Source organism: Petromyzon marinus, chromosome 4 (genome assembly GCF_048934315.1).
Source record: "Petromyzon marinus isolate PM22_M1 ecotype Great Lakes invasive population chromosome 4, UKy_Petmar_22M1.pri1.0, whole genome shotgun sequence".
Lineage (NCBI taxonomy): Eukaryota > Metazoa > Chordata > Hyperoartia > Petromyzontiformes > Petromyzontidae > Petromyzon > Petromyzon marinus.
Window position 1 is genome coordinate 7,332,317 of NC_133670.1, and position 22,606 is coordinate 7,354,922.

General features: G+C 44.5%; 2 protein-coding genes across 6 annotated transcripts in view; one reads left to right on the top strand and one right to left on the bottom strand.

Moving 5' to 3' along the window:
- Positions 1–8,159, top strand: part of LOC116938796 (retinoic acid receptor alpha) — a 247,046-nt gene extending 238,887 nt beyond the window's left edge. For all 5 annotated transcript variants that reach the window (XM_032946437.2, XM_032946438.2, XM_032946439.2 and 2 more), the window contains 3 exons: positions 1,600–1,804; positions 2,588–2,746; positions 5,547–8,159. In XM_032946437.2, the coding sequence (XP_032802328.2) occupies positions 1,600–1,804; positions 2,588–2,746; positions 5,547–5,950 (768 nt within the window). In that variant the 3' untranslated portion in view covers positions 5,951–8,159. The remainder of the gene's footprint in view (positions 1–1,599; positions 1,805–2,587; positions 2,747–5,546) is intronic.
- A 7,567-nt stretch (positions 8,160–15,726) lies between these two features.
- LOC116938795 (ubiquitin-conjugating enzyme E2 E1) overlaps positions 15,727–22,606 on the bottom strand; it is a 68,835-nt gene continuing 61,955 nt past the window's right edge. Inside the window, exon 6 of the mRNA XM_032946434.2 lies at positions 15,727–22,523. Within this exon, the coding sequence (XP_032802325.1) occupies positions 22,426–22,523 (98 nt within the window). The 3' untranslated portion in view covers positions 15,727–22,425. The remainder of the gene's footprint in view (positions 22,524–22,606) is intronic.

Below are 22,606 nucleotides of genomic sequence, written 5' to 3' on the forward strand. Positions count from 1 at the left end.
TGGGTTTGTGGGGAAGCCGTGCGCTGCGGGCAAATGGAGGGGAGCTTCTGGGGAGGGAGCCGTCAAACACGTGCAGTGCAGGGTGCCCAGATGCAACGTGGTGACCACAGGCTGGGTGGGATGACTCGCTGCTATTTGAGCCCTGCTTCCATGTTGAGATGATCGATCGGCTCTTGCTTGGCTTCCCTCACTCGATTGGGTTGCCTGGGTGTCTTCCAATGTATTCCCAAACTAACTCGGTTGCTTTATCTTTGATGGAGGGATCCTTCAAACAATATTGCTGTTCCTTTTGCAACACTACGTGGCAGGGAAAGGTGGCACTCCACTTATCACACAGCACCAGTGGCAGTGGAACTGGGGACCATGATTAGTTCCCTTGGGGGCAAAGTGTACATATTCTTAAATATATAAAACCTTCCACGAGATTCTTGGTTATAAAGCAACAACGGTAACTGAATTTCCCTCGGCCTTTTCATTGCGTTCAGTGGAGGCTGAGCCTCTACAGTGCCAGGAAACTTGAGCCTGCTTATAGCGTGAGGTTTTTCTTTTCTCTCTCAAAAATATCACCGAATGGTAACCGCATGGTGCCGGTGCTCAGTTGCCTAGCATGAGTGGCTCAGCCAAGCACCAGGTAGGCACACGATCAGGCAGAGTGGCCTTATTGCAAAGCCATGGGTGGGGAAAAAGAACATCTAGAGGGCACCCCCCCTCCAGATTTTAACCGACTGTTAAACCGTTTATAATTCTACAACGGAGGCACATTATCACAAGCTGCTTTTGGGTATTCATGGTCCAGGGTCTCCGCTTAACTCTTGTATTTTTGAGTATTGATAAAAAAAAATCGAGGTAAAAGTGTGTGCGTGTCCTGCTCGTGCGAGGATGAGACGGCGCTTTGTATCAGTTGGCTACACTGAGCAAGTGGTGGAAATTCCCCGTCACTATGGTGGGGGCCAGTCTAAGCAGAGGGAAACTATTAATCAACGTAGAGCAAACACCTCTTGTCAGCAAATGTAATATTGGGCTCTGAATCAAGCTGCAGAGACTCCTTATGTACGCAGATTTATTCTTCTTATTATCCACCTTTTTCACGGATGAGCAGGTGTCACTCGCGAGTGATCGTGGTGGGGAACTAAATTCAACCTATTAACATGTTTTTTGCATATAACCTAACTGCCGCCCCTCCCCCCCCCCCCCATATCAAAAAAGATGAGGCATTTTATTGTATTACATGAATGTACTTTTAAAAATACCAAATACAAATTTGATATTTTACTATATTCTGAATCCGCCATTACATTCTTTTCTTAATTCATTTACTTTTGGAAAACCCACCCGCACTTCCCGATTTTAGCACGCGGTTGGCTACGCATGGTGCGAGAGAAGTTCAACGTGTATGTGTGTGTGTGTACGATGTATGAATGTTGAACTTGTTTCGCTCCGTACCTAGCCAACCCGAGCGCTAATCGGAGACGCGATCGGCACGTGCAAAGGTGCGTCGCTGTGGCTCTCGACGCTGCCTTGCCGCCGCCGCGGCGGCGGCGCCTATTCTCTAATCCCCGCGGTCGCTCTGCCGTGTCCCCCCCTCCCCCTCCCCACCAGATCCTGCGGATCTGCACTCGCTACACGCCCGAGCACGACACGATGACGTTCTCGGACGGGCTGACACTCAACCGCACGCAGATGCACAACGCGGGCTTTGGGCCGCTCACCGACCTGGTGTTCGCGTTCGCCGCTCAGCTGCTGCCCCTCGAGATGGACGACACAGAGGCCGGCCTGCTCTCTTCCATCTGCCTCATCACGGGCGGTGCGTTGCCTGCCGAGTGGAAGCTTGGGCCGGGCGCGTGGCCACGTGCACTGCCACCTCCATCGTCTCGCCCTCTTGTCTGTCTGCCCGTCGTCCCTCTTCTGATGTCTCTCTACGTGTAATCGTGTAACAAAGCTCCTGGTTTTTTTAATCCCAGCTTATTGGTAATTTGAAAAGGTTGTCGGTCAGGTAATCGGATGAAATTACTTTGAACATATGAACAATATGACATTGTATATTGCAGTACCTCTACAATGTGAATCACTATTGCCGCACCTCTGATTGGCACGGTTGGCTACGTACGACGCGGAGATACATTTAACATGCACATGTGCAAGTGTAATCTTGTCACTTCTGCAATACCAGGCATGGATAGGATCACAATAGGGTCATTTGCACTTTCAGTGCTTAAATTCGTATGTTACACGGTGTGTAAACATCAACACACCACACCTCCACGTGCCATTCCAGCCACTGGAAATTACATCAAATGAAACGGTGCCCAATGACGTCGAGCAAGTGTTCTTCATGGCGAGGCCCGCAGGGCCACTGGCGGCGGCAGCCCCTGGTGGCCTTTAGTGCGGCCCCTGATGTGCAGCCCTCAACAATACACAAATAGTGAAAAGACCCCCCCCACATCACTGTGCTGTCAAACCCCCAATTGTTTCAAACATGTGGCGGCCCTCGCACCGATGATGTCTTATCGGCGAAAGTGCCCCCCCCCCCTCCCCCACTACTGACGCAGAGGCTAACTGGATAACCTTTGCCTTCATTTGTACGCAGACCGGCCCGAGCTGGAGCACCCGGAGCGAGTCGACCGGCTCCAGGAGCCTCTGCTGGAGGCGCTCAAGTTCTACGTGCGCAAGCGGCGGCCCACCAAGCCCCACATGTTCCCCAAGATCCTCATGAAGATCACCGACCTCCGTGGCATCAGCTCCAAGGGTGCGTCCGTCGTGTTTTCGAGACCGGCATCCGTGGGCAATAGGGATGTGTGATGCCTTTCGATTTAAAGCTTTCGTGGCTGCAAGGATTCATCTTCTTTGGTTCTTTCGGTAAAGGCACGTAGAATGAGAATAAAATAATAAAATAAAACAATAAAATTCTCGCGACGTTTCGGCCACAACACAAGTAGCCTTCTTCAGCGTTCATTAAAGCTCTGTCGTCCCGACAGTTTTGTTCCTTCACCTGAAGAAGGCTACTTGTGTTGTGGCCGAAACGTGATAATTTAATTGTTTTCTTTTATTATTTTATTCTCATTCTACGTGACTTTACCGAAAGAACCAAAGAAGATGTGATGCCTTGTATAAGCGAGGCCAACCTTGTATAAGCGAGGCCAACCTTGTATAAGCGAGGCCAACCGCGGAAACGAGATATACCGTGGCACCTGGCATACAGGAGGTCTTGGGTTCGATCCCGACTCTGATGCCTGTTGTATATTTGGAGTTTGAATTTCTCTGTCCCCGTGGTCACGTGGATTTTTTCTGGATCTTCCGGTTTAACCCCTCCACATTTAGAAACATGTGCTTAAGAGTATTTGGCTGTTATAAATTTCCGAGTGATAGGCCACTTTCATTGGGCTATCATTTGTGGCCAGGTCGCTTCTGAAAGAGAGCTGCTATATAGCTCAGTGGGCCTCACCTGGTCAAATAAAATATATACACAACTTGATCTGAGGTTGTCAGCAGCACCAATGGAAACACGTGGCGCCAGTTTTCCGACCACTTCTTGGCTTTACAAATGCACCAAATGACGAGTCTGAACGCGTCTACATGCCCTCATCTTCGTTCATAGCCCTCGGCCAAATTATGAAGCTGCCATGGGCGGGGAGACGAGGCCTTTCCACGGGACAACCACTGTTGATTTCCCCCCAAAAAAGAGGAACTCATTGTATAAGCCCGAGAGGGATGATGGGCTAAGTAAAATCCTGACCTGAGTGGGAATTCGCAGTTGAACTTGAATTGCTTTTGGGAGTTGAGCACACAAGTGAATATGGTTGAATTGCTTCATTGGAAGCTTGCAATAGCGTGTCCTTCAATGTCACCTTCTGTATCTTGATTACACGTTGGAATTCAAGATAAGCACACGCACAGTTAAATTTGAAATTGTGCTTTCATAGCAATCCAGAGCGTCGTTTGCGCATATGTTCGCGAAATATCAAGTCCCACGGTGGTTAAAAAGAAAAACGCCACTTGGAGAGTATGATAAATGTAAGCATTTTTATTGACCTTATTTATGCGTGGGACTAAATTTGACATGGTCAGTGCTTTGCATGTGATGTCGTATCGCATCGCATGCCAGCAATGTAGAATATGGGGGGGTGGAGGGGGAATTAATTCCTCCCGAAACATACCAGCCTTCGCCAACTTTATTTCAAAGGAGCGGACAGATTGAATGCGTCCAAATTGGGGAGACGAATGTGATGAGCCCCGATGCAATGGAGACTTACACGTGCAGTCATGTTTTTTGTAAAACCCATGACCTTAATGTCTAAAGTAATCCAAGTCTATATAATTTATACGGAAAGAAAATGTAATGGTGCACGCCTGTAATCCGGGGCTTTTGATGGGGGGGATTGAGGGATTGCATCTCATCATGGCAGTCAACCCTGCTGGCCTACAAGGTGGTCAGGAGATAGCAAGACAGCAAGAAGGTTGTACGTTTGGTTTTCTGTGGTTACTCAGGCTTCCTCCGTCATATAACAATATTTAACAATATGAAATAACAATATTAAATATTATAGAACAATATTTAACGAGATGAAATAACAATATTAAATATCATAGAACAATATTTAATGAGATGTTGGTCGAACATCTTCAGCAGGATCCCTCTTGTAAAAGTACGGATACAGTGCGAGGCTTTCACGGGTAATTAACTAATATGTTATTTGTCTGTTGTCTTCCAATCATTTAATGCATAGGTTGTGAGTTTAAAAACATGTTGGTGGCTGACTCGCCACATGAACCCTCTAAACGAGTATCAATTTGTGGGAAGTCAACAGTAGTTTTAAGCTATTGGAGGGAAAACAAAGCACAACAATGCTAATGTCACCATATCACATTGGTTCCCATAATCCAAGCCCCCCCCCCACTGGCATAATCGAAAATCCATTCCAGTATGTACCAGGGGGGATACGTGACAATTAGAGATGCCAAGGAAAGTAACTGCAGCTTTAAAAGAAAGAAAGAAAGAAACACAATGAGTGCCCTGCTGCACCTCCCCAGAACCGTGTATACGAGCGCTCACACCCACACACCCACACACCCACACACCCACACACCCACACACCCACACACCCACACACCCACACACCCACACACCCACACACCCACACACCCACACACCCACACACCCACACACCCACACACCCACACACCCACACACCCACACACCCACACACCCACACACCCACACACCCACACACCCACACACCCACACACCCACACACCCACACACCCACACACCCACACACCCACACACCCACACACCCACACACCCACACACCCACACACCCACACACCCACACACCCACACACCCACACACCCACACACCCACACACCCACACACCCACACACCCACACACCCACACACCCACACACCCACACACCCACACACCCACACACCCACACACCCACACACCCACACACCCACACACCCACACACCCACACACCCACACACCCACACACCCACACACCCACACACCCACACACCCACACACCCACACCTCCCCCTCTGCTCAGGCTCGGACCGTGTGATCACGCTCAAGATGGAGATCCCGGGCTCCATGCCACCGCTCATCCAGGAGATGCTGGAGAATCCCGACGGGCCAGACGGAGGAGGCTGCACGACCCCGCCGCCGCAGAGCGCACCCGCGGCCGGAAGCAAGGCCCCCGTGCCAGAGCCCTCCGCGGGCGAGACCGGCGGGGCCGGAGCTTCCGGGGTGGGGGACATCAAGTGCACCAGAGCAAAGGGGGGCAGTGAGGGCTGCGGGGCCAGCAGCTCGACCGCCGCCGCTGCCGTGACAGCAGCAGCAGCAGCAGCAGCGCGTGACCTGGCGCCTCCGTCGAGGAAGGGCCCTCTTGCAAGGTGTTCAACTGGGCCTCAGCCGCCTCAGCCGCCTCAGCCGCCGCCTGTCAAGAAGTGACCCCCCGCCTCCTGCCGACTTGCAGATGCACTAAAAAGATTGTTTATTTTCGTCCCTTATATATATAAAAACAAAAACAATAAAGGCCTACTCTGAAACGAAGTCGTATATTTTTTAATTCTTCACAGCAAAAATGCGGGAAGTGATGGCGCTTGTCGATGAGATTTGACGGTCGTGTAATTTTTTTTCAACACAAGGAAAACCTGCAAATGAAGATGGGTCGTAACGACTGTTCAAGTCGGACAGTTGTTAATGCTGAAGGACCTGTATATTTATGTGTTCAGATGGTCAAACCTGCCGATGATTCCTCCAAGACTATGATGTGGTTCTGAACGTAGCGCACTAATGGGGAATCAAAATGATTGCAGCTCGGACTTGGAAGGCTCGCCTGCTTCAGCGGAATCTAGTTATTGGACCGCTCTTATTGTAACCTTTTGAGGAATATAGCTGTTCAACAATGGAACATCTGTACTTTTCAACAACAGGACGTAAAGGCTTTGTCTTTTCTGTGGACGTGATCACCGAGAAACTTCTTACCGCATGGAGGTGATACTCCACCAGCTTGCTCGCCACTCAAAATCCAAGCAACATCATCAAACGTCTCCAATTTATATTGGGCGTTTTTATTTGGATTGCAAACGCGAATTGAATATTGTTGAGAAATTAACATTTTTAAGAGGCTAATTTTTATACAAAACCTGATTATTTTCTTTGCCACATTGCAAATTCTCACTTTTGGCTCTCGATGTTAAAGCACACCAGGTTACACAGCCCTAGCTTCAGCACGCTATGAGGGTTATATGACTGTCGGTTGACATCCATGCATCAGCAGCTCTTAAATGATATTAAACTGACAATAGCGGAGAATAACGAATGACAGCAACATCATTAGACAGTCACGTAACTCCACGGTGGAGCCAATGCATTAAGTAGGCTGTACCAGTGGATGACATGAACTTGAGAGCGACCTTATTTTGTCCTAATTTTTTACCCTTTCAAATGTCATGTTTGAAACCGTGTGCTATGGAATAAAATCATGCAATGTGTTTTTTTTTAATCGGAGCTCGTAACTGTTGCTCATATAGACAGTGCCGTGCCTCATCACACAGTACGCTGTTGCTGTGATGCATCTATTGTATTGCCTTATAAATATATAGCATCCTATAATGTACTGTATTTATGTTATTTTAGTGCAGTACAAGGCTAAGTGACTTCTATTTTGTATGCATTTTGCGGTTATCTTTCAGTGGTGGGGGGGTTGACGTAGGGTACGTGTACTTGATGGCAGTGGATGGTGGTGCAGTTCAGCCTTGTAAATGAGCACAGTTCGTTCCAACCAGAGCAGCGTAAAAGTAAATGGTCTGGAATTGCAGTTTCCAGTTAAAATGAGGTCAAATGACACAATTTTGTACAAATTAAATAACTGTATTTATCCGTCTCATTCACGATGGACCTATCTTTTCTCTGAATGTCATCCAGATTGCTCTATTCAGTTCTCCAATATACAGTTTACACAGACAAGATCAAGTCAAACACATTTTAAATGTATAGTTAAACAATTGCAATGAAGTTGGTCATCCATTCAAATAAAGTACTGCACTTTAATTGTGACTAGTCACCCTTGCAGCGCCACTATTGTGTCAGGCAGCAGACCTTTCGATCACTCATCATGTGACAGTTATGAATATATTTCTCTGTTATATATTTTTTAAAGCAATGTTTTTCATGTTATGCCTTTTTCTGTTACTGTGATTGGGGCTTGGGCTTTACCTGATCACGTGAGACACGGAGTACTGTAATTCTTTGTGTGGCACCAAAACAGTCGGATAATACGAAGCTTTTGCATCAATCGGGCGCGGCGAGCAAAGAATTGGAGCCAAATATGTAGTACTCTGGGGTTGCTGCCTGCATAGCCACTGCGGTCAAGTGGAGCAGCACCATCATGTAAGCTTTGCCTGTTGTGATGCCGCATACAGCACGCTTATGTGAGACAATCCAGCGGAACGCTTTTGTTGGGAGGGGGGGGGGAAGTGAATGTGCCAAATGTGGAAACGTGGAGACCCTCGACTTTGCTGAATGAGATTATAATGGGTCATTCAGATGTTCTTAAACAAAATTATCTTTAAAAAAATGTTTTTTAAAAAATAACTTTTAAGTTGGAATTACCCTGTAGGTTATGTTAATAAAATGCTTTCAACACAAAACTAAATTTTTACGCATTTTGTTTGCATTGTTTTGGAACCATTTACATGTGTTTTCAGTGATATGTCACATACAGTAGCGTGGGTCCATACTAAACGTTTTTGAGGTTAGATCGCGTTATTTAGAAATGTGTCGTAACCCTCCACCACCCGACACGGCCAAACAGTAAAAAAATGTGTCACGTTTACAAAATACAAATAGTTCACTACTTTAGCCCACCGATGTGTTGAAGAGTGATTCAACATCCTCTACAATTTTTGAGTACGACGTTTCGCTGGTAATTACATGATGCTGGATGTAATTAGCGAAACGTCGTACTCAAAAATTGTAGCGGATAATAATAGGGTTTTTCCCCTTTTTTCTGGCAACAAAACTGAAATCAAATTTTGATTTAATTTTGATTTAAAGAATATGAAACAAACCTTTTTACAAGGATTCATGTCTGCATTAACCACAATACCTGCAGTCAAAATGCAAACAAAAAACACTGATAATATATGCATTGTCCTTGAAAGTAATTGGTCCACACCAAACAAAGAAAGCCGTCCCTTGGTGTGGACCAATCAGTTTCAAGGACAATGCATATATTATCCAGTGTTTTTTGTTTGCATTTTGACTGCAGGTATTGTGGTTAATGCAGACGTTAATCCTTCTAGCCTAACAGCCTAAACTGCGACAGAGCTAAAAAGCAACGTTCTGTCCTTGATAGTTTGTAGCAATAAAATGCAGTATTATAATAACGCACATATAAATGGCAACTTGACCAAGTAACATTGCTATTCCTAATTTACTCAGAAGCCGGCATCAACATTTCACGCAGCAAGGTGTTAATAATATTTAACTACAACAATTATTGATGCCCATGTCTTTGCAGGCCGGAGCAGAGGCGCAAAGTGAACACATCTCACTCATACTCTTTGGTTCTTTCGGTAAAGTCACGTAGAATGAGAATAAAATAATAAAATAACAATTAAATTATCACGACGTTTCGGCCACAACGCAAGCGGCCTTCTTGTGTCGTGGCCGAAACGTGAGAATTTCATTGTGTTATTTTATTAATTTATTATTTTATTCTCATTCTACGTGACTTTACCGAAAGAACCAAAGATGAATTCTTAAATTGAAATTTAACATTAATCCTTGTAAAAAGGTTTCAGTTTTGTTGCCAGAAAAAAGGGGAAAAGCCCTATTATTATATTTTGCTACTGGCAAAGGAGGTCTGTTTGGCCGTGTCGGGTGGTGGAGGATTGCGACACATTTATAAATAACGCGATCTAACCCAACAACGTTTATTATGAATAATATTGGTCGCGAAAGCCTACGTGTTAAAGTAGCGTGGGTGTTTGTGTCCGTAGCAGCTATTCATTTGGCAGGACGTGTATAATAAAACCCCATTGAGCCACACGAAGTGGGAGGGGAGAGCCGTTTTGTTCTCCCTTGACCGAATCCCATATTTCTTATGTATTTAAATGTTTCACACACACACCCTGAACAAATTTGAAAAGATTCCGCCTCTCCCCCCATATAGACTTAACAGACTGTTTGGGGCAAGTGCTGTTCGCGAGCACCTATGAAGGCTGGCACGGCACACGAGAGGAGATGGGTGGCCAGCAACCACGCCCGGCCGCCTGATGCGCACTCCACACCAGCTGCTCATTTAAGGCTGAGTCAACCTAGCGGAGACCCAGAACCGGCTCAAAAAATTGCCACCAGTTATAGGTCGTGAGAGCAAATCGAACGTGGGTCGCCGGGTTTGTAGCGCAGTGCGCTTACCACAACATTTGGAAGCAACGTCAAATTGTACAGACTGGCTTTGTCGGGCATAGGCGATGTCCCACCATCAATAACCCACGGCATGCGGGTTGTGAACGGGCATGCCTCGCCAAACTAGGCTGTGCCCCCAGGGGGCTACAGGGAGCTGCTGGGACACAGGACGTCCTTCATTGCGGCCACGGCAGTGGATCTGAGTGAGGGCGGTGTTCCTCTGCAACTCTTTACTGATTTGCAGAGCTGCAGATGCGTGCTGGGGCGGAGAGAGCCAGTACAGCGGGGGCTGTAGTATATGTTATCAAGGGGTCCTAAAAATATATATTAAATTACAAAATGTTAACGTGCATAGTAATTGTATTTTTTCATTTGCTATACAGCCAGATAACACGACGAATCGCTCACCTTAAACACCCAGTCGTTCGTTAAGGTTGAAGGCGGTATAGTACTATAGTAATAGAGCAAGTGCAGAAATCACTGAGCCCGAATTGATAGCTTGAAAGCGTTTAGCGCGGGGCCCTTGAAAGTGCGTGGCCCGTAGCTGCTACATATGTAGAAGCTACTTTTGCTACGAGAAGAATCCGGCACTGGGAGAAGGGAGGTGGGGGGAGCAGTGACAGTGATGAGCAGCAGCAGCAGCAGGCTGCTGCTCATCACTGTCACTGCAGCAGGTTGAGACCAGAGCTGTTTGCACGCGAACGCGATGGCGATCTCGGCTCGTTGCGGGTGAGAGATATCGTGGTGGTGCTCTTCGCTCCGCGAGGTCGTGCATAACATCTCCCTCCCCCAGCGTGCGGTTGAGATAGCGTCACTGCAACTATGTCAACGTGTTTCGGAATGACTGAATGCGCATCGCCTCATGTTCTACATGTACAGCGCCTTTTGTCACGACGGTTATTGATAAGGGCCACCCCTCGTGCCGTGCTGGTCGCGAGTATTATTGGACCATACTGCACCACGCAGGTCAGTGCGAGTTGGTGAAGATGAGAGCCATACGAGAGCACAGAAGTATTGCGCAATAATGTATTATTTTGCTGCAATGCCTTCTCGCCCTATATATTGTGCATGGCAGTATATAATTGCCCCATTGTGAATGTAACTCTGATCCGTGCTGCCTGCTAACAGCCAAAAAGGCATGCGAATAATACGTATCCAAAAAATTGAGTATCCTGAGCAGTCTTCTGATGGTATATGTGCGGTGTTATCGCATGCGGGTCTTGGGAGACGTAGCCCCTTGACTGCGTTGCCCAATTGCCTCGTGGGTCGGACCGCAAGCCCCTCCAGCCTTCTTCACCCAGTTTTGGCTCACGTAACGAATGGCTCACGGCAAGGTGGCGCGGTGGGAGAAGGCAGGTGGGTGCTGTTTAACTGGTTCGAACATGTCAGCCCCCCCTCCCCCCCCGTGAAATGATAGGTCGCACATTTGGAATGGGCCATATTCATTCCGAGACAAGCGGTTGTTCTAAGCCTTCATTAATTGCCTAAAGTCTGTATAACCCGATGAAGTTTGAATCAATTGTTCTCCAAAGCTAACAGATTTGGATAATGCTTCTTTGCTGGAAACTTATAACAAGGCTACGAAATTGATTAAATACATGTTTTTGCACCTTCTTTAAGTGTGGCGATGAAATTTTTATATTGATTCATCGAAGTTACTGGAATGTTGATTGGTGGAAAGTATAAATGTGCCCCAATAACTCTGGAGGTGTTAATCTCTCCAAAATAGCCTAACAGCCTAAACACTGCGATCAGAGCTAAAAAGCAACGTTCTGTCCTTGATAGTTTGTAGCAATAAAATGCAGTATTACAATAACGCACATATAAATAACATTGCTATTCCTAATTTACTCAGAAGCCGGCATCAACGTTTCACGCAGCAAGGTGTTAATACTGGTAGGAACGAAGTTGTAAACTGAGTGTACAAGCCTGCAATAGATTAATGTGTCCGTCCGTCCGTCCCCTTTCAATACTTTAACGAAGTGAAATCTCGTGCTGTTGGGTGTAAAATCAGCAATAGACAGCGCAGAGACTTGTCCTACCAGCCCACCCTGCAGGGACCTGTTATTTAACTACAACAATTATTGATGCCCATGTCTTTGCAGGCCGGAGCAGTGTCGCAAAGTGAACATATCTCACTCATACTCTTTGGTTCTTTCGGTAAAGTCACCGTTAGGTAGAAAAAACAATAGATCACGATCACAACACAGAAAAAAAACGACTACTTCAGCAAATTATTTTTTATCCTGCAAGGGGTTTGTCCAACTTGATGGCGATTGCTTGTGTTGCGATCGAAACGTCGTGATCTACAATTATTTTACCGAAAGAACCAGAGTATGGATTCCTGCAGTCACGAAAGCTTCAAATCAAGATATCTCACTCAATAGGATGACAATGATCATTCGGAAGGAAGTCAACGGCCTTGAGGTTTTTTTTTTTCACAAGCTGTGGGTGAAGCCCATGAGAGTGCGTTTGACAACACAAGTCAGGAGTTTGTCCCGAGCTGAGACGACACCAACCTTGTGAGTTTATAAACTGCGCATTGCCGACCGAATGTACACAGGGAATCTCTAAGCAAAGTAATATGGTTGGAGATATATATAGAGGGCGTTTCATGGTGATGGATAATGACGGTCGTGGCCGCGATGGTGATTGGTAATGAGATAGTTAATGGTTTGTGGCGGTATTTTTAATTATTGCGTTTGTTCACTCGGGGAAACCCGACGTCTCGCAACTCCTTTTCAAGAGGGTCCTGTTCCAAGTTTTCGCAGTAGGGGGCGATGATTACAACGGAGCCATTTGTAGGCGATTCAACCGTCGCAAATTTGTGGACAAATCGATGTGGCTTCTGATGTACATTTTCCACGTCATAAGCCACTTCGTTGAACTCTCATTTGTGGCCAGGTCGCTTCTAAAAATAAGCTATACAGCTCCGTGGGCCTTACCTTATGAAAAATCAAAAGTTTAGTTTTTGTTTAAACGAAGCAGAAAGTGCACATTTATGTTTGGTCAACACGACATTGACCAGGGCGGCCACTGGAATCGAACCGTGAAACGCTCTACCGCTCGTTCTTGTCCACTGCCCGAGTGCTGTTGGCGGTGCAGTGATGGCGATCACAAACCTATCACAGTTGGTCCACGACTTGGTGCAAGGGGCATAATAAACATCTACAGTAATTGTAACCCTATTTACCACTATACTACGTACGGATTTCATCGACACGTGCTGGAAGCCTTGAAGGACAGGCGCAAACGATAGCGCCCGGCCTAATCTCAGTGGTCAGACACTTTCAACACCGAGGGGATGGTGGCGGAGGTGGAGCGGGAGTTAATAATAATGAAATGATCGTTAACTCCGGTACATGATGCAGTACGGTATAGGTAGTTCAAATGTATCGGAGCTGGAGCGTGCCAGTGATCACCTTGTGAGGAGTCCAGCTATGGTTGGTGGTTGCCTCTCCGTCACCACGGAAGATGAACGCTAACGGGAATCCACAAGCAAGTCAAATGCCAAATTGTTGTGCAATGTGACCACCGAAAAGCTTCTGATGTCCAGGTTGGCTACGTGTTTAAAAAAAAACCCCTTCAGGGAATGCCAAACGTGGTGCCGCTGACGTGTAGCCAAGTTGGTGGTGGCAGTGGTTGCGGTGGCATCGGTGATGCTATTGCTGATCGTAGCGGTGATGCAATTGTGGTGGCGATGCTGCTAATTGGTCAAATTTTCTGGTAACGATAGGGTAATTGTTGAAAGAGCACATACGTTGTGGTGATAAACATTCGTATCAACTGATTTATTCTAAAGGCGATTACAATGTTGATTACAGCATTTCAAACTGCCCAGAACACGACATAAACAGCAACCGCATGCTGAACCGACTCGTAATTTTGCAAAGGCGGATCCTGAATGTTATCTCCAACATCAGCATGGACGTGTATGGTAACCAAGCATATCGGTGGCGAAATGTCATCTCCCTCGCCTGGTACGCAGGAGTTCGTCGATTCGATCCCAGATCCTGAAGATGTCGGTATTTCCAGATCGTCCACATTTAGAAACACGCGTTTGGATGAATTGGCTGCCACGATACATTTCCACATGTCATGATATAAGCGACTTCCATGAGCTATCATGTATGGCCAGGTCGCCTCTGAAAAATAGCTAGCAGCTCAGTGGGCTTTACCTGGTTACAAAAATAGTAATTGCCAATTGAGCAGGGTTATGTTTACTGAATGTCTGCAAGATAAACAACCAATACATCTTTGACATTCCCTTGCGAGAATCCACAGCGCTTGTTTTCAGAGCAGGGGAAAAAGCAAATAGTATCAGTTGTGTGGAGCATTAAGACAAGATTCAATGCTGTGTATGCAGCCGTACAACATGCTCCAGTTCCGTTTATATCCTACACACAAGAGCCACAACAATCTATACCTAACGGAAACTCAAGATCCCCAAGGGCCCTGACTGCCACAAATTATTTCTGGGTCCCCACAGAGTTGCGGTGAAACGCTACCCCCCAGCCAACACAGGCTGCCATTACCGACCAGAATTTCACCCTGAAATCACCAGGAATCAATCCATAACCAGAGCAATATTCTAGGTCGCAAAAGCACCGGATCCACCCCCCCCCCCCCCCCCACACACCGCGCGCACACACACACACATCTCTCCTAATATTTCTGTGGGAAGAAGTGGGTGGCTAGAAGAGGATACCACGGTCAAAAGCTGCCTATGCGAAGGACTCTATTATTGGTATGTATTACCTAATAACGTCTATCTGGGATTGAACTTGCCACATTTCAATTGGGAGGCAGAATAAGTTTCACAGTACGGGGGACGTGGGATGTGTAATGAAGCCAGCTCCCACTTATATTGCTGACAATTCTCAATTTTGCCCAAGTCACGTCGTGGGTTTTTGGCTTTTATTATTTTCCATCTATTATTTTTCATTTATTTTATCATGTTATTTTCTATCTACGCAACTTTACTGAAAGAACCAATAATATGAATTCCTGCAGTCAAGAAAGTTTGAAGTCAAAATAATATATTCGTTTATCTGCTGTGTAATTCGCACAATGCCTCAAAGCATTTGACATAAAGCTTAGGTTATGAAGCAAGCCTGTTGTAAAGACAGGTATTACCACGTGATTTAAAGTGTAACAGACTCCGAATTCCCTGTTGGACAAAGGGAATTCCACAATTGTGCAGCCGAGGTACAAAAGCTCTGGCTCCCATAGAACACGGTCTGGTCTATGGAATAAGTAGACCAGGATCAGCAGATCTAAGTTTTCACAGTGAAATATAAAAAAACGAATAATGAAGAGAAATTGTCAATCAATTTACTGGGCAGTGAATGTTAAGAATGTTTCACACTTTTACAGTGGTATTAATTAGTGGCGATAAGCGTTCTTAAAAAAATCGCCAGGCTTCACATTGAAATCGCAGCTTGGAGAACGTATGGTCTTCTCACTGCTGCAAGAGTTACATGTGCCTGAACCACCACAGGCATTATGGTAAGGACCCCAGAATGAAATATTTTTCATTGAGAAATAGCAGGCCTGCACACATATAGAAGCAGTCAGCCTTCAAAATGTGAAAACTCAAAAGCAGATGCAACCTGTGGAAAGTTATAATGGATCAGCCGTGAAATAAAATCTCAAATTGACACTGTACCCTGTAATTAGCAACTCAAGCAATATATCTTTGTGGAAGTTTCTTGGAACATAATGGGCAAAATATTCTCATTTACATCATTCAATGGCGCATCTCTCAACCTGTAACGAGACAAATTACAGAAATAAATCATGACAACATGTTTTACAGATGAGAAAAACAGTGCCTTTAATGACATTTATCAATACAGAACAGTCTTCTATTCAACAGTCTTTCATTGTACATACACATCCGTATACTGTTCCCAAAACCTAATATAGCTTGTACCTGACCTACTTGCTAGCATCCAAATAATCTTAACCACATAGTACACACATTTAGATTCATGAAACAAAAAACCTAACTTCTTAAAATAGAGAACAATACTGCCCATGAATAATCATTTACTGTGCTGCTAATACTTCATGTACATATACTTGTGGCTATCTGCCCTGAAACAGTGAGGATACATGATCAGCAAGTCCAATGAAGATGGCAGAATACAATGTTTCCGAATGCCATGAGCGGAAAGTACCAAATAATTGATTTGGTTTCAATTAAAACCCAAAATATAAGCAGCTTGATAATGGCTATGGCTCAAGGGATCAACTGAACCCAATCCACTAATCGTGAATCCATGATGGCAATACGTCTTAATAATTTATAGGTTCTTACAATTACAATTTGACCTGTATTTTCACATAGCAGCAGAAATGTGGATGTGGTTTGTAAAAAAAAATATTCCTTTGGTACGCGTTTTTAGGCTTTCTTGAACCATGTTGTGTTGGACAGAAATATAGATAACGTTGTGGATGTTTCCCTAGAAACATCCATTTGCTTACATAAACGGACAAAAAAGGGGCCTCATGTACGAAGCAGCGAAGAAATGCGTCACGTGAGTACAACAGGGCTTTTTCTTCTTCTAATTACTCACGTTGTAGATGTATTGCGCTCCCTTAAATTCAAGCAATAACGAATATCCTCCCCCTCCCCCAAAGGTTGCTGTGCATGGCAAGAATGGAGAATGGCTGCAACGTTTTACGAAAGGTAACGTGGGCAAAATAAGTCGTGTTTTCAGAGTAATGTAATTAATGCAGCAGATTACTCTATCCGGGGGAGCTTTTCGAAAGCAGATTGTGACCCAATTAATTAAAAGTGACCTAAAGGAGGATGAAGTGATGAAATTATCCTGTGCACGAGTGAAAAAGAGTGTCGCATTGCAGAGCTGAGAAAGGATCCAGTTTTCAGGAGGGCAACAGCTGCTGATGAACATTGTACAGGAGACGAGAGCTCTGTTTTGTGACGAGCCTCAAAACCCATCTGCAACCGGCATGCGCCTCTCCTCTTCATGATTATATCGACTCTTGTATTTGTAAACTCTTAATAAAAAACTGTCAAGTTGAGCACCTCATCGTGCGAGGAAATTATGCTGATCACATCTGCATTCAAAAGCCAGACATCTTCAGTTGTCTGCTTGTTGCACTGCAGTTCTGACCAGTGCAAAGCCATGAATGGTGCCGACCACATCAGACACTATACCCCCCCCGCCAACACTTAATGTGACTCTTCGCCCAGTGGCTAACCCTCTTCGACACTCAATTGCTGCGATCTCTTTGTGCCTTTGTGCAGGTACAGAATTGTTTAAACTGGACGGAGGTGGTGCTTTTTTTTTGTTCTCTTAAGTGGTGCGCTGACATGGCCTTGTCATCATCTCAAACACTGTTCACCTATTCTGGATTGCCCACTAATGCGCACACAAAATAACTCGTGGCACTGCCATTTCAGCCACTGAAACTAATGTTAGGTATAACGCAGGTCACGTGCCTATTTGCTCTGCGGGGCAGAGTTTTCAGGCAACAACGGCGCATTTCCATTGCACTAAATGGTACACGAGGCCTTGAGTTTCCTTGCTGGTGCAGTCAAATAAAATAAACAAAAACCCAATGAGTAGTTTGCATAATAAATGTAATTTGTAAATCGTATAAACTACAGTCATGTTCAGGGGAACTCGACAGCACACGGTACAGCTTCAGCACACAAATAAAACAGTTACAGTAATCCATAAGTTTTTTTTTGGTTAGATCGCGTAAATATGTGTCGTTAAAACCCGCCACCACCCGACACAGCCAACTAGTAAGGGTTGTCACGTAAACAGAACGTGGCCAATTCGTCACTAGTACAGGACTAACCGGTGTGTTGGAGAGCCAAGCCACAGCATTTACAATCTGAGTACGACGTTTCGCCAGTAATTACAACTAGCTTCATCAGGCGACAGCCAGATTTGTAGAGAAGTCTTACTGTTTCGTTCCTTATATAGAGGCGTAGATGTGGTGACCACCCTTCTGTGCTCTTGCATACTGTGGGGGGGAAATTACTGAGTCAACGTACATTATGCGTGTGCATTATGCAAGCCCTTTGAACTTGTTCTTCCTGTCTATTGTGTTTATTAAAATAGCTGTACCAACGGTAATCCCTATTGAAGTACGCTGCCCTTTGTATGCATGCATTTAAATAATGTATTATTTGATGATTCGCTTCCACGCAGCACTAAGGCGGTAGCTATCCGAACGGTTAAACTTATTTTTATTTCTTTCAATTTCGATAGATTCTCTAATTCGTCTTGGCCAGTAGTAGCTAGTTTTGCACAGAACTTAAACATTATCAAAACCAATTGAGTGTCCTTGTTGACACGCGTGTTAGGCTACTGCTGACAGTTGTATTTGGGAGAATTTAATATTTCTCTGATGTTCTTTTAGTCTCGTGCTGATCATTCGTCCTGTTTGCCCAACGTAACATTTACCACACGTGCAGTTAACCCTGTACACACCTTCTGTTGATAGCTTTGGTAATACATCTTTTGTACCAGATATTAATTTCTGTATTTTATGTACCGTGCCAAATCTGACTCGGACGTTTTGTTTTTCCAAACATCTGGATAGTTTATCAGTTACTCCCACAATGTACAGTATTTGATCGTTTTAATTACTTGGGCAGTTTCAATGGTCGTGTTATTTGGTTTGGGCATTATTTGCCCTGTTGATTTGTGCACCATTGTAACCGTTCATTTGCAGCGCTTCTTTCACATGTTGAATTTCACTTCTCAGACTGTCACCATCTGGCACTTTCTTAGCTCGATGAATGAGCGTCTTGATAAGAGCAGATTTCTGTGTGGGATGATGGTGTGACTCTGCATTTAGATAGGCATCAGTATGCGTTTTCTTTCGGCAAACACCGTGTGTTATTTTACCACTTCAACCCCGTCCGAGCAGAAAATCCAGAAATGGTAGAATTCTGTCAGCTTCCACTTCCATGGTGAACTGGATGGATGGGTTTTGCGAGTTGAGATGATTTAGAAATGCGTTCAGTGTATATTTGCCGTGTGGCCAGACCACCAATGCGTCATCCACATATCTAAACCAAGCAGATGGCTTTAGTGTGCTTGAAGCTATTGCTTGTTTCAAAATCTTCCATGTACAAATTCACTATCACAGGAGACAAAGGAGAACCCATTGCTGCTCTTTCCTTTTGTTTATAGAAGTCACTTTGCCACAAGTAGTAAGCGTTCTTTAGACAGTGTTCAGCTAGTCTTGGGATATCTTTGGCTAAACCTTTGTTCGTTACCAGTGTCGAGTAACTTAATTGACTCGTTGACCGGAACCCTCGTGAACAGAGAAGTCACGTCAAAACTTACGAGAATATCGTTAGGGTTAAGCTTATTACCTTTGATTATATTTACGAGATGTTGAGAGTTTTTGATGAACGAAGAGGTCCTACCGATGTAGGGCTGTATTTGTTTCGTTACGTATTGTGCTAATTTGTACATGGCAGAGCCTATTGTACTAACTATGGGTCTTTATGGGACATCAGGTTAATGCATAATGTACGTTGCCTCAGAATTTCCCCCCTCCCCCCACGTGGCGCAAGAGAGTAGAAGCGTGGTCACCACGTCTACGCCTCTATTTAAGGAACGAAACAGTTAAGACTTCTCCACAAATCTGGCTATCGCCTGATGAAGCTAGTTGTAATCACTGGCGAAACGTCGTACTCGGTTTGTAAATGTTGTGGCTTGGCTCTCCAACACACCGGTGTGCTGTACTAGTGACGAACTGGCCACGTTCTGTTTACGTGACAACCCTTACTAGTTGGCTGTGTCGGGTGGTGGCGGGTTTTAACGACACTTTTATATATTTACGTGATCTAATCCAAAAAAACTCCATTATGGATGATATTGGTCGCGAAAGCCTACATGTTAAACAGTTACAGTAAATCGTCTTATTGCATTCATTATGCCTTACGTCAGAAAAATGTACAGGTTAAAGATTTAAATTTAAAATGTATTACTGGTAACGGTGAAAGAAAACCATGGCTATGAGTTTGTAACATTTGCCAGGCCTAACATTTCCTGGGAAATCTAACAGTGCACAGTTGCCAAGGATTAGGAATTAGGGTCTTAATCACATGTTTTGGAAATGGCTGAAACCCCCGAATTTAGTGTTGGGAAAATTCCAATAAAATGTAAACATTATGTACATTTACAATAACAAGAGATTGCACTAGCTTTTAAACATCCAACAACTCATGCATATCCCTACTTTATTAAGCTCAAGAAGGCTTCACTGGTCAAAGTAACATATTTTTTTCCTTTCTGACAAAGGCTGTTTCTTAAAATATTATCCTTTAACATTTTACCTATCCACTTAAACCGTGCTTGTGTGCACCATCAAACAAAGACGGTCACTGCATCGCGTGCTTTCAGATGCGCTTCTGTGGCCGTCTGGAACGCTCTTCATTCCGATATTAGGAAGCCACTGGAGCTATGCACTTTGAAATCTAGATTGAAAAACTCATTTCTTTAGAACTGCTTTTTGTGTTTAGTTGGTTGCCCTCCCGCCGCACCTCCGATTAGCACGGCTGGCTACGTACGATGCGAAAGAAGTTGAACATACATTAAAATATGTTGTGGTTGCAACAACCTAAAAATTAGTTCAGGCAATTTCAATACAAATATTAATCTAAAAGCAAAAAAGCAATGAACTTTTCTTCATATGAACTACACCATTCATTTACTGGATGGTGATACATATGGACAAGCTTGTACATGAGCAAAGGGGAAAACATTCAACCTGCTGCGCCCTTTGGAGACTGTAACGAAAGAAAAACTGATAAGGACATTCAGGGAGACATTTGCTCTCTTCTATACCACACACGCACACAGATTTCCACCTTTGAAAGACTGCATTTCCTGAATAATAGTTTACTGCTGAAACACTACTCCAACATGTCAAGATACTGAAAATACAATGTAACACTGCAATCAGGAACCAACTGGAACACACGCACTGACACATGCAAAAAATCTGGCACTGCCCACGTTAATCTATGAACTCTTGGAGGTTATATTCAAAACGCGCACTACATCCCTAATGGAAACGAGACAAAATTGGCCTACGATGCTACCTCAAAGCTCACCTGCAAAGGCTCTAGAAATCATTAGTTGCTTTTTGTTTTTTTTCCTTTTTATAATAGAAAATCACTTTACAGTTTGAGTGACTTTACACCATATACATCTCGGTTCCCCCTATTTTTTCCATGAAAGGTTTGACAAGGGGTGATCAATGATCCACGGCCCAACACAGAACTATTAGTGCTACAACGCAAAGTGTAAATGTTCCATTAACAGATTCAATTGATTTCATGATGATTACCGTGTTTTGATGCCGAATAGGAGTTTGAATTGTCTGTGTTAGTTGAAAAATAATGAAATCCGAGCTGAGAAAAGTCACACGATAACGTCAAAACAAGGACACGACCCAACACTGACGAAGCAGACTCTGCCTCATCATATTTCATGGTTAGCGGTGTGCAGGGGATTTAATGTGGAAGAGGACTTGTGACCCCGATGTGCCATGGGTATGTCCGCCCAACTACTAACATTGAAAATAATAAACATTTTATCAGCTAATCAACACCACCGCTGTCCGATGTTTAAGAAATATTTTTGAGACTTGTGGCCCATCATATAGTATCTCAAAAGGCATATTGACCAACAATATAGGGGGACAAGCAAGTGTCTACGACGTGGGTCCTCAAAAATGTTGAACGTCGAGTAAAAGCGAACTAGATTCAGGCAGTCATGTTCACCTGGACCATAAATCAAATTCCATTTTTTTTTAAAAAGGTTATCTAAAACACACGTGACTAAAGATGAAAACATGCATCTGTCACTTTGATTCAAAGACCGAAGCTCAGATAATTTATTGGAAACACAATCACTACCACTAAAGTGTAGACTTCAAGGCTAGGCAAAGTGTTGCTTTCATGGGAGGCAGATCAAGTCACAACATTATTTTTTTTGGCCACCTTCATTCATCACACGGCAGCATTGCAAAGATCCCAATTGAAAAGAAAAACTTCACAAATTATCAAAAAGGTTCAAAACGTCACGATACATTGTGCTGTTTTAACAGAACAATGGTCCAGCTCACAAGTTCCAAGTTGCCATGGCTGCCACTCGTGATGTCGCATTTGAATTGGTCGCTCATTCCACACAATCATCAGATCTGGGCCTTCCAGTGACTCCTGCATGTTTTCCAAAAGTAAAAAAAAATCTCTTTCAGAGAAAGACATTTTTTGACTGATAATGACAACAAAAAATGGTGTAAATGAGCGGTTTGAGTCGTAAGAAGACAATGTATATTTCATGAGCAATGGAACTAAGCACTTTGAACTGCATGGGGGGGGGGGGGGGGCAGGTCGGGCAATAGCACGGTTTTATCAAGGTGAGCACGATGAAAGTTCTACATCGGGCCATAAACTTCTCGATCACCCCTTGTTGAAAATACTCTTTTGGGCGACAACCCGCTTACGTGGCATACCGCATGGTCCACTGGCGAGCCATCCGATCATGCTCAGCCCTGTTTGTCAGGTACTGTGTGGCGATGCTTCCCACCAACGGATCAGCTGGAGAAGGTAACAAGGGTTGGGATTTTGGTGGTGGGGAGGGGGGCGGGCGGACAGAGAGAGAGAGAGAGAAGAACAGAGGG